We start from the raw sequence: 12,980 nt of genomic DNA, 5'->3' as shown, positions 1-12,980 counted from the left end.
AGCAAAGAAACACTACACATGAACATGCAGGACCAGATCTTCACTTAAGGCAATTCAGCATAACAATTATTTTCACCTATTTTAACATTAGATGAGACTCTGACACATTACTTCAATAATATTCTAAGGAGTTACCATGTATGCTAGAGAGCTGTATTATGCAGTCATGCATGCTAAAAAAAAAACACCAAACCCAACAAAACTTAGAAAGCCAGAGGAATTGAAGATTAGATCCAAAAACATTGCTAAGTTAAACTAGGAAACCAAGAAATAGTTTCAAGAACATTCCTAGCTGAAGAGCCAACCAAAGAAATGTTGAAGTAACTACTTAGTGGAAAAAAAAGAAAATCTGTGTGGAGACTTGTTACTAAAAGTTTTACAAACCAGTAGGCTGCTTTTTTTGGATAGGAAAAAAATAAGACTCATTCAAAAGAGCTGACCTGGCCTTGAATTGAGGAGAGGAAGACATTCTTGCACGTGCGAAGAAAAAAGTTGGAAACCACAAGAATTACAGTACAAACTGAGTCAATAAACTAACAGCACAAATCCCAGTGTCCACTGAAAATGCTAAGTAGCACATATCGATGGCTTCATTTATATGTTTGTTGGCAGATTCAAAGTGTCATCATGCAAGAGAGTGATAATGATGAACTGGGTAGTACCAGTGCTCAAAGCATGTATGTTCCAGTAAGTATTGAAAAGACCCAAATGATTTGCTGTCTACAACTACCTGAAGGGACATTGTAGCCAGGTGGGGGGGTGGCCTCTTCTCCCAGGCAACCAGGGGACACAGTCTCAAGTTGTGCCGAGGTAGGTATAGGCTGGATGTTAGGAGGAAGTTCTTCACAGAGAGAGTGATTGGCATTGGAATGGGCTGACCAGGGAGGTGGTGGAGGCACCGTCCCTGGAGGTTTTCAAGAAAAGACTGGATGAGGCACTTAGTGCCATGGTCTGGTTGACTGGATAGGGCTGGGTGCTAGGTTGGACTGGCTGATCTTGGAGGTCTCTTCCAACCTGGTTGATTCTATGATATGCCACTTGTAAATAAGATAAACACAATTTTTAAACAGCCCTGTTCATTCTAATTTGACTGTGCTTTCTGAGATGACCACCACACTCCTCCTTTCCATACGTGGAGATTACAGAATTAAATGTAGGAGCAGCATCCAAGTGAGGAACAGTGCTATACTGATTCCAAGTCTCTATTGTGAGGAACTTTCATCTTTTACTGCCAGTAAAGGATGCCAAACAGACAATGCAGATACTAATTCTGCTTTAAGGTAACAGGTTAAAGCCAGGCAGCTGCAATACAACTCCTCTGCATGCCTCGGCAATATGCCACTCAACACACCACTTGCATGGGCAAGCAGCTGAGTATGATGAGTTTCTGTGCTTCTTTAGTTACTGGCCTCTCTCATTACTGCCATCCAGAGTGTCAAGCCTTGTTGATAGATAGAGTTTCATATAGACATGCAGCTATAGGACATTACTTAGGTACAGCTAATTTCAAAAAGACTGAAATATAACTATAATTTTCAAGCCATAACACCAGTTGGAATAAGGTTGGACTTAAGCCAGTAACATTGAAGGTAAATATATCCATGAGTTATCCATTGTTTACAGGCAGTCCTCAAATGTAACTGTGATGCTTCACACTTCTTCCCTTCTCAAATAGGTTAGAGAAAAATCTCAACAACAGTGTAATGGAATCATCAGAGGATATGTGCTGTCACTCACAGTTTCAGCATGAATCACACTTCATAAGGCCAAGTATCTTATAAGATCTATCAGTTTCCAGTAGGACTACATACTGTACACACATATTGTCTGCATTTCAGATTAAAGTGAGATCCAAGTGCCAAAATGGATAGTCCACAAAAAGATCCCTCGACCTCACTTGTGCTTTAAACATCTTTTATTTTTGTTACTCATGTAACTATTTAAACCATATTTATACTCTCAAAGGAGTATCCCCAGTATCACTAGTATCCAGTCTGTTTTTCAGGTGACCTAGGTAATGCCAGATAGACTGATAGCTATCTACAATATCAAACTCTCCTACCATGAGGTCACACTCCCTGCAGAAAAAGACATGATATGCAAGGGGCTGGGCGAGCCATAGTGGCAGAACTGAGCTGCCCTCATCTAACCATTGTATAATCTATAATGCTTAAATCAGGAGGAGACTCTATGGTACGTGACCTGCTGCTCTACTTACCATCAGGACTAAACTAAGATCAGACAACTAAAAGTATTGATAGTAGCTGTTTTCTAAATTCTGTTTACTTACTCTGCTTTTTATGTAACTAATTTCTAAACTAAGTGTTCTAAAACTCTCCTTTATGCCTACTACTGTGGCCAGAAATGTCTTCTTCCTTCATCTCTTGATAATTATTTTAATATCCTATTGTATTTCTTTGTTCACCAAAATATCCTTTAGGAATCTTCATTTTCTGCTTTGAATGTCATGTCTTTCCTTCTTAGTCAAAGTTCTTATTCAAACAATCATTTGTTACGGAAGAAAGTTACCACCAGTAATATAAAGTACAAAGAAAACTATGCTTACAGGAACTTAACCAACTTACCTCCTATTCCATTTATTTTTTTCTGAAGAACCACCAGTGTGCAAAAAAGGTGAACATTTAGTCAATAACAGTGCAGAATAAAGGTCGTAAATCACTCACTTTTAATCTTCAGCTGTAAATACTCCTAAAGAACTGCCATTACTTACCTCCTCCACATGTTACTGTGCAAGGGAAGAACTCTGTTTGTCTCCATTGATGACTGATGGGTTGATAGAAAAAGAACTGAACCACACTCTCCTTTGATCCAGAGTACCTGGTCTGAAGAAATTTTCATTACAATGCATGTGTATCTTGTATTCCTCTGTTCATGTCATTGCAAAACATAATTCACATGTAGTAGCAGTGCATCAGATAATATTATATAGGCATAAAATTTTTAGAAAGTAGAGAGTACAATCTTAAGACTGCAATAGCCAAACACTTGTAAGATGCTTTGTTTTTTGCATTATTCAATGTAACCTGACTATCTAATCACCTGCCCTAGAGTGGTAAAGTTCTTAATAGTACTCCTTTGTCTTATCTCTTTGTTAGCAGAATTTAAAATTTGCTGGAATGAGAAGTCTTTAATCGACTCAGTCTAAGCATGCTGGATCATAGTCAGGCAAGCCTGAGTGCACATGTGTGCTGCAGATGCAAAACCAAAACTACTGAAAGTCTATTCCTACACCATGACAGTTAAAGCCAAGTGGTGTAACCACACTGAAACACTTGTCATTTCCAAGGGCAAACTGTATGACAATCTTCCTTTGGTAGTCAAATATTGATAAGTTTCTACACCTAAATATCTGCATGTATGATGCAAGCCATGGGTATGTTGTCTGAGCAAAAGAGAAACCTAAAAGCATTAAAAACGGTCAGAAGCTGGATTAGCAGTGTCTAAAGGAGATTCCAGGGTGCTGGTGGAAGCAGTGCTCAGATTCAGTAGGTGGCAGGCTTCGGTTGGATTCACACTCACCCACAGCCCAGCATAACTCACTCTGTCAGTAATATTTAAAGCAAAAGTTCTGGTAATTTTTACCACTGAAGACACCGTGGTACTTCCTACCACAGCAGAGACTTTGTAACATTTTCAATTGGATACATTTATCACACATCATCTCTGGACCACAATTAGGATTCCTTATTTGCTAGCTAAAATATTTTGTTGTATTGCCACAACTTGACGGACAGACACTGACTCAGTTGCACGTAATTGCAATATCTTTGTAGATTCGTACATAGACATATCCCACCTTGATAATGAAATCTGCTCCAAGAGGTCCCTGGATCTTTATGATTTCCCTGTCTGTACTCTTCTGAAATTCAACAGTTGTATTTTCTATGACAAATGTTCCAGGAGCATTGAAACTGTGCTCTCCCATGTCTCCTTGTAGTGTCTTTGACTCTATAACTACAGAAGAAGCACACAGTTAGTAAATTTAAACAGAGAAGTTTTTATTGTCAAGGAAGTCACAAAATAATGTTTACTACTTTGCCTTGCAAGTAACAGCCATATATGTACATTCATCACAGAATACTTGTGATGAATATTAGCTGCTTCACATTAAAGGGTGATCTATAATTGCAGGGCATGCCAGCACAGGAATATCTGCCTGAATGCACTATTCTTTCATACCAGAAGCACTTCTGAGATAGTTACTTTAAAACTATGTAAGTGTAGGAAAAACTAAGTGCTCTATATAGTTTTAAAGTAATAGATTCAGCAGGACAAGGTGAAAGAAACTCATACCAGATAGAATCAATACACAGAAAAATAACTCATACTTCCATGCAACTCAAAAGCCTAGCAACATCAGTCTCCAGAGAATCCTGAATGGTGTCCAACTCACCAAACACTCACCACAATACCTGTATAACGTCATGCATTCCAGAGGTCATTAACTCAACTTTGAATATTTCCCATGCGAGCAAAAATGCAGAGAGGAGGTGGGTAGCTGCAGCACTGCTAGGGGGATGTCCCTTTCTCAGAACAGGTGGGGATGAAAACCCTTTTTCAGCTGTTCTGCACTCCTTGGAAACAGATTAAACAGCCCACAACCTCCAGAAGACAGATGAGGCATTTTAGGACTGAGTAGCTTCCAGCAAACTGACTGAACTATAAGTACACTAAGCTAGAGGAAGGCATTCATAATGAAGGTAGAATTTTGGGTTCTGTATAACACAACATACAGGCACAGCAAGGTACATGACTTGAAATACACTTGTCTGGTCACAGAGCAGTGAATGAGAAAGGCAAGAATCTCCTGTGAGTTCAAATATAGGTAAAAGCTATGAATACCTTCTTGCTTCAACTACCTAGCCTTTTTCTGGTACTTTAAACAGAATTAACTAATTCAGACTAGATAATTAAGGTTAATAGCATCTGGGTTTACCTATACCAAAAACATACTCTGAATGCTGTACTCCATCATCACTGTTTTATTTCTTGAGATGTTTTAAAATACAAATGCTTTCTAGAGCATCTTCAGCTAAAAGAGTGAAGAAATTCTGGAAGGAATTAATTTCCTTGAAAAGGTACCAACCTTAGCCCAAGTTTCTAAGCCTTATGCTCATAGGTATAACAAAGCTCACACACATGGCTGAAAGGAAGTTTAAGGAAGGGTACATTTCCAGGAAACGACTTCATGTTGATCATAGGAGAGGAATCTAGTGGTGAATCAAATGTACTTTGTTAAAGGGGAAAAAAAAATCTCCAGGATCAAAGTGACTCATTGTTCAATGTGTTTCCATTAGGAACAAACAGATGTAAACAAACCACAGAAAAATCAACAACTATTTAGACCATTGCTACACATTTGTGTTTATCCCTTCTACAGAACTTTTCTTTCTTGACTGCACTACAAAATAGTCTTTCAAATATCCAGAACTCAGCAGTCTTAGATTAAGCTTCTGCATGTCATGACCTCAAACATTGCTTAGCAGTATGTACTGATGCATGGTGTCTGTATTCTGTCATTCTGTTGAGTGAGAGTCAAATCAGCAGATATAAAGGTCCTCCAATCCCACATAATGTGAGCAGGATCCTCAGAAGCGTAGGTCCCCTTTGAAACTAGTGATTAAGATTGCAAAAGATGACATCTGTCTGTCAAAAAACAGTGTTAATTTGGTGACCTGAGATGCATTACTTCACAGTCTTTATGCTAACTTGCTTAATTAAAAAGTGTGGGTTTTGTAAGCACAATGCAAGCATATTGTTCAGCAACTAACAACATAACTCACTGAGTGCTGACATACATTTATGTAAGAGCTACATTAGATGTGAATCCAAAGCATGTGTTTATTTGCAAGGTCCAGCTGAAGAGTGATGGCCTGTATTTCTGGAGGTCAGGTCAGTGAAGCTTAGAACAGCTGCTCAGATTTTCCCAGAAGTGGGTCACAGAGGGAGGTGAAGAGCCATTCCACAGCACAACAGATAAATATGATGCAATATATTCCTGCTCAGTAGTACCTAATGCTGGCCACTGCTGGCTTCTAGAACAGAACAAAGCCAAGCATCTAGTTAATGTAGCACATTTATAATGCCACAATTCCTCTAAGGCAGCAGTTTCCCCCAAATCCCTACTTTATTGATTTCAGAGCAGCAACTGGGAACAAAGGTTTCACCAATTGGCTTACAGGCAAGGTTTAAAAATAATTAATCAAGTATTTGTTTGTTCTGTAGAGTCCAGTAATCCTGGAGAAGTGGGAAGTTTAACTTCAGGAGTAAGCTCCTCCATCCTAAGTAAGGGGACTGACTATTTCCTCAAGGGATCCTTAGGATTTCAGATGCACAGAGTGATAAGGACAGGGAATTAATTTGAGTGCTTACCTATTTATGTCCCTAATAAGCTCATTACTTGTGCCAAAGAGCTATAACTTGCTATCTTTTTGGTACTTCCCTTACCTTGATAATAGAATGAACCTTTCATTTTTTTATGCCTCTTGCAGCTGTGGATGACAGATGTACTGCAAAGGCCTCCCACACTCTGAAGGCCAGGCAGGAGTAGAGCAGTGTGGCATAGCAAATCCACTGCAGATACAGTGTAGAGCGATGCATGGAAGAATTCCCAGGGAAATAGCTCCCGTTCCAAGTGCAAGGCGCAAATCATCTTGCTACCCAAACCCTCCGTTTTTATTTTCCCCCATGTGATTAATTTGTAGATAGCAGGATACAGAGCCCAAAATAAAACACACATTCTTTCCAAAATGCAAGAAAAACTGTCTTCCTTCTAGCATCTGTCAGAAGACAAAGCACTGTAGAGATGTATAGCTATATACTGCCAAGTAATGCAAACCACTGCAAGTGGAGAAATTGACATAAGGGGAAAAAAATATTCAGTTCCTTTTAGTGAAGTTTAACCTCCCTAAGTTCATGACCTCAGTTATCTAGCATTAGCCACTTGTAAAAATATTAGCTTCTAGTTTTCCTTATTCTTCTGCTGGAGGATTAATTTCAAGGAACTTATGTCTTTCTTTTTATTCTAATGCTTTTAAAACTACTGCTAAAATGCCATAATAAAGTCCAAATCAAACCCAACACACTGACACATTTTATTCCTAGCTATTTTTGTACTGATTATTTGGTTATTTTCCAAGAAATCATTCACAAAACCCAAGCAGAGAGAAGAGACAAATGGGACCTATTGCAAAAAAACCCAGAATAGCAACTTTGCTCTCCATTGCTGGCCTTAGAGGGTCCATACACACAAACAAAACACTTATTCTTTCTAGCTAGAAAGAAATGCAGCCTTCCCAGAACACAAAGCTGCTGATTTTAAAGCTGTTCAGAACATTTCTTTGTTTTAGATCTGTTACATGCTACATCTCCAAACACATTACCATTTTTATTAACCCAGCAGCTGCGTTTCCCTGGAAGAAGTGCAGCTTATAAAGACAGGATGAAGCACAAATGAACACAAGATAAAGAGAAAAATGCCAGACATTTGAGTGGTCCTCGAGCATTCGCTATCACTGCTGACTTTAGTTGAAGAGCAAAAATTTACTGGCAACAGGAGGCAGCATAAAACTTAACAATATGTAGACTTTGCTCCACCTGTTATATTCAATTCCTTACAAGCCCAAAAGAAGACCCATGACAAATGGAGCCATCCCAGCACATAACCACACAGAAGTCAATGAAACTACAAACCAAAGATTATTTGATATTTTCTGTCAAGTGACACACACAGTCAGAAAGGTGGACAGTGTATTGCCCCAAAGCACATCCCATAGAATATCAGTTCTTGGATATCTATATACAAAGAAGCAATTTCACTTTTCTCCTTCTCACAACAGCTTCCACTTGTTTTTCACCTTTGTCATTTTAATTTTAGCTAACAAATGTCTAAATCCTCACAGATTTGCAAACATATGTGCTAGGGGAAGTGGTTAAAGGAACGTTTCATAATTCTTGTCCATCTAGAGAACCAGCCAAAGATTATGCCAAGCCACAGCTTTTTTATGGAACCACCCTGGGTAGGAAGCCAGAAGCACTCTGTACTTAGTTACAAAGCTGCTGCTGCATTCCTCAGGAGCTTTCCAGAAATCCCCTAGGAGCCACTGAATCTAGTACTTTTTCCTCATATAAAGCTAAAACAACAACTTCCTTCTGCAAAACTACTTATGAAAGACAAAGACTCCCAATATAAACAGGTCAAGATCACTCTTTCATAAATGCCTTGTGACAGTTTTACATTAATATTATTTATTTCAAGACAAGTTCAGGTTTTTACATTGTTGATATGTTATACCTAGAAGTTATTGTTACTCTGGCACTGCTTTAAAGTGGAAGTTTTGTTCAGTATTTTTTCTTTGAAAGAAAATAACTACATATTCTTCAAAGCAAACAAACAGATGAGCAATTTTCAAATACAATTAATCTGTCTTTGGTTTACATATCTCAGAGAGTAGCAGACCTTTTTATTTCTCTCATTGAGGCTCAATCTTCCACTTTTCCTAATAAAAAAATGCTCAAAATGTTAAATGGATGGTTTATTTCATTGCTTGGTATGGGAGCCCCACTTATCATTGAAACAATTAGTAGGCCTGTAGGTAAGAAATGACCAGATACTATTATCAGCCTTATAAAAAATATTAGGAAACAAATGTCCAGCAGATAGCAAACTGTTTCTCATAGATGGTATGTACAAAAGTATCATAAAGAAACAGGACTTGTATAGTTTATCTATGTTGTTTATCCTGCCTCACTTTTACCTTACTACTTTTCCTTAAACAATGCTCCCTGGCCAAGTGTCACTTCAGCTGGACTTTTCACACTATCTCAGATTCCTCAACGGAAATCTGATGCTGGCTTGTACAGGTGCTACTGACCCCACACAGAATGCTTTGAAAGTGATTTTGATGTCATTGCTTGCAGGTAGTTTAAGTCTGCACCATCTTTTATGTAAGACTTGGTTTAAATAAACTGAGAAACCACTAGTATCTGTAGTATTTCTTTTGCAAAGTACAATTCCAGTGTTCTGTAGGACTATCTCCAGGCTACATATGAAAGATGGGAAGAGGAATCAAGGTCATGATCTTACCCATATTCCCAAAGTTTGAATGAATTCAGATACAAGGCTCTGTTTTTACCTTCTGCCTATGAATAAATACATAAAACAGCTCAGTCATACCAAGGTGTGCTGGTCCTTTCAGGGTAATTCTCACACTGCGACTCCCATGTGGTACAGCAATCACAGTTTCTTCCCCTAGGAAAATGAAAGAACTGTTTTAGACATTATCTTGCATCAGGGAATTTGCACATCACATAACTAGACTGAAAACTGTCAAATGTGTCTAAGAAAATATTTAACAGGTTTCACAATTTTTCTATTAAAAATAATCATATGTTACTTTATTAAGTACAGTTGACTGAGTCTGTCTGCTATGCAACTCTTAAGACCTAGGAATGGACTTGTAAATCTTTCTTGCTATTGGAAAATTATTTGCTATTAACAAAAACTACTGAGATGTCAGTAGTGTATTAAGAACATATTTATACTCTGCTGTCCTAGTTTTATTTCCTAATCATTGAATTGACATAAGGAATCTGCTAAGTAGTACTTCCCTCTTACAAAACTCTGCAGCTGCTCAGTCTCACTTTGCCCACACCTCATTTCCTGCTGCAGGTCACAGCTTTAATAAGTGGTAAGACTTACAGGAAATAAATCATCTACTTAACACTAACCCGTAACCAATTACAGACCAGTTAAGAGCAAATATATATTAACTATAATGTGCATATTATAACAGAATGTCTGCATCTAACTTACCATATAAGATCATTCCTTCCAGTAAGAGCCTCAATTTAAAATTAACTATAAACTAAACCAGGCCTGAACAGGACTTGTCAATGCAACACAGCTTTTGGCTGTCTGAAAGGCCTCTTCATATAAAAATGTACAACACGCTTACTTCAGTCCATTTTACAAAGCAGAAAGTTGTTGCCTTCCTTTTCAAACATAGAGAATCTGTGATTTGCCCAAGCAAACAGAGCTCAGTCAAATCAACAGACCAGTCTCTCATGCTAACATGAGGGTATGTGCACTGTACTAGAGGGATACCCACAAAAGGATAAGAAGTGTCTGAGCAAAGAACCAGCATACTGTTCCCCATTTCCATCACAGCCTGGCTGCCAAGCTTTAGAGGCTGGATGTGCAAATGTGAGCTCTCTGCAGGTACACCCTGCAGAGGATGCTCTGTTCAGTCCTCTGTCTCTGGATACTTTCAAAACCTGCCTGGACATGTTCCTGTGCAACCTGATCTAGGCAAATCCGTGTTGGCAGGGGGATTGGACTAGACCACCTCCAGAGGTCCCTTCCAAACACTGTCATTCTGTGATTCTGTGGCATGAACGCACATTTAGGGGCTGGTGAAGAGGAAGTTGGGTTTTGTAAATTCAAAAAGTGACAAGAGGTCAGTGATAGATCAGCTCCAGAATTACTTGTACAATATTTAGAGGAAGAATATGTGAGTTTAGCTTTAACTGAAAAATGGTTGAAGAATGTTTTTTGCCACTTTAAACTGGATCCTTTTATAGTACGGGCTAAATTATCAGCTTCTGCTTTACATCTCCTTAGCATAAGTATGAAATCCTGCCAAATGTTCAGGAAACTTCAAGCGAATGCTGCAATTATTTTTTTCTGAAATAAACACCTTCTTAGGTTACAGTTTTTATATCACCAATTTCTAGGAAGGTCATTTAAATATAAGAATTTATTTTGGATGTAATAAAATACGATCTTTATTAATTTCATACTTGGGTATTCCACCAGAGTGCAAAATGCTACAGCAAGAACAATAATATAGTTAAGGAGCCCTGGAAAAAACATTAACTACTGAATCACTTAATATCTTTTTGCATCTTGTTTTTTCATCAGGTGAATTGCTAGAGATAGCCAGAAGGTAGTGGATGTGTATATCTTTAAAGTAAGGAAATAACTACTGAATTCATATGTGCTCTTCAGTATGGAGAGAAAGCAGGTTTGAGGGGCCCATCTGTCCCTGTTTGGTCAGGAATTGTATCCTGTCTTGACAACCAACCAGCAGTTACAGCACAAAACCTCAAATAAGAGTCTGATTACGACTAGTTCTGAATACAAGCAACTGCTGTTTTGAAGCACAACCAGGGCACTCTGTGCTGAACGGAGGAGGTCCAGATTTGCAGATGTGCAGAGATGTGTACGACTGCTCCTCTTGAGAACAACCAAGGTCATTCCGCTCTGCTTATTCCACCTCCTTATAGCAAGTTCCACTTGCCTTGGCAGGCCTTGTTGATCCCTTTTCAGGATGCTTCACATTCCTTTAGCAGTACTACAGACATTCCACCCTCACTGAGGCACTCTCTGATATGGTCCAAAAGTCTCATGGGGGTGCTAAATTTGGTGTTTTTCTGTGGCAGAGACAATATTACCAGAAAGTATTTTATTTGCATTAGAGGAGATGACTAAATTCACCACCACAGCAGGTTTCTACCTCGGCAGGCCCACAGACCTGTCAAGCAGTCTAACAGCAGGAGACTCTTGTAACTTGACTGAGATAATTATGACCTAGAGCAGTCTTTCCATGAAATGAAGTAAATTATGGGAGGGGAAAAAAATAAAGACAAATAAAAAAGAAGAGAAGAAAGCTTCTGAAATCCCAAACTTAGATGGGGAATAGAAAGAAAATGGGACAAAGCAGACCCAAGGGACTCCACCTTCTCCTGAGGACTTCAACTTCCTATGAACCACTAGTTATGATTGTCCAGGTCTGGCTCCAAAACTATTCTTAAAGGAACACAAGGCCCTGTAAATCCACTTAAAACTGGTTATGCTGTAGATTTCCCATTAAATCAGTAGGACCTGCACTGTGAAAAGCAGTGAACTCTTATGAAAACACAGGGCAAAACTGCTTAGAATTTCCAATTATCTTTCCCTGCCTCCCTTATACTATTTATGTATCTTCAAAAGTTAATTGCTGACATTTGTCTAAAGCTGAAAATAAATAAATCCACAATAATCTGGATCTTGCAGAAACACTAGATTAGAAAATCTGATTTGAGCCATAAAGCCCACCTTAAAAACAGAAAAATAGGTGAGATATTGTGTCTCTGTTTTAACAATGATTCCACTGGAGGCATTCCCAGGGGCACATGGGTCACCTTTCTGCAGCACCTGCTTGAAATGGGCTTTCTGCTTTTACCAGAGACTCTCAGCAAATGTCTGCACACACACTACACACAGCACTTGCCAATTAAGCTCCTGGACTGCTTTTACTTTAGATGGCAAAGTTTGATCCTCTTTCTATGGTGTTAATGTGGATTTAGATTTTGGATTTCAGTGACAGCAAGATCAGACTCCCTGCTATTGTAAGACTGGGAGCTAATCCCTAGGATCAAAATAAAGGAGCTACATTCCTGAGCTCAATCCAATTCAGCAGGTTTTATTTATTTTTCCATGTGGGCCATGGTGGACCCGTTTACTATTTTACATATGGGCCAGTTGGGATTTTTCCCTCTCTCCTCTTACAGCAGGGTACAGGGTTTATTTCAGGCCTATAAAAACTTTTTCTTTCCCTGTATTTGCTTAATACTTATCTGCTGGTCTTCTGCTTCTGACTGAAGATCTATGTGCTCTCAAGAGACTCTGAAGAACAGTAGTCCAGGTGCAACTACCAGCATATGGGAACAAAAAAAAGATCAAAATGCCTCATTGCAGTGGCTTCCCTGATCCACTATAATACTAGGCTTAATTTCAGAAGACATTGGTGCTGGAGTATGTGGTGACCTGCCTAATGACAAGAAGTTGTGTAAAGCCCAAGCCAAATATATAGTCTTTAAGAGACATCTGAACTAGACAGGTATGTGATGTTGAAAGCAGAAGTTACACATCCTGACCCTACAAGTCACACTACAAAATCTGTATGAGCGTATCCTTT

The 12,980-nt window shown here is 38.8% G+C and overlaps 1 protein-coding gene across 6 annotated transcripts in view; it reads right to left on the bottom strand.

The window, feature by feature from the left end:
• ADAMTSL3 (ADAMTS like 3) overlaps positions 1-12,980 on the bottom strand; it is a 185,350-nt gene that overhangs the window by 60,726 nt on the left and 111,644 nt on the right. For all 6 annotated transcript variants that reach the window (XM_064157735.1, XM_064157734.1, XM_064157733.1 and 3 more), the window contains 3 exons: positions 9,197-9,271; positions 3,818-3,975; positions 2,732-2,843 (listed from right to left, as the gene is read on the bottom strand). In XM_064157735.1, coding sequence (XP_064013805.1) covers positions 2,732-2,843; positions 3,818-3,975; positions 9,197-9,271 — 345 coding nt within the window. The remainder of the gene's footprint in view (positions 1-2,731; positions 2,844-3,817; positions 3,976-9,196; positions 9,272-12,980) is intronic.

The sequence above is a fragment of the Pogoniulus pusillus genome, chromosome 17 (genome assembly GCF_015220805.1).
Source record: "Pogoniulus pusillus isolate bPogPus1 chromosome 17, bPogPus1.pri, whole genome shotgun sequence".
In the NCBI taxonomy this organism is placed as follows: Eukaryota; Metazoa; Chordata; class Aves; order Piciformes; family Lybiidae; genus Pogoniulus; species Pogoniulus pusillus.
Note: the sequence above shows the minus strand (reverse complement) of the source record. Positions and strands in the feature narration are given on the sequence as shown.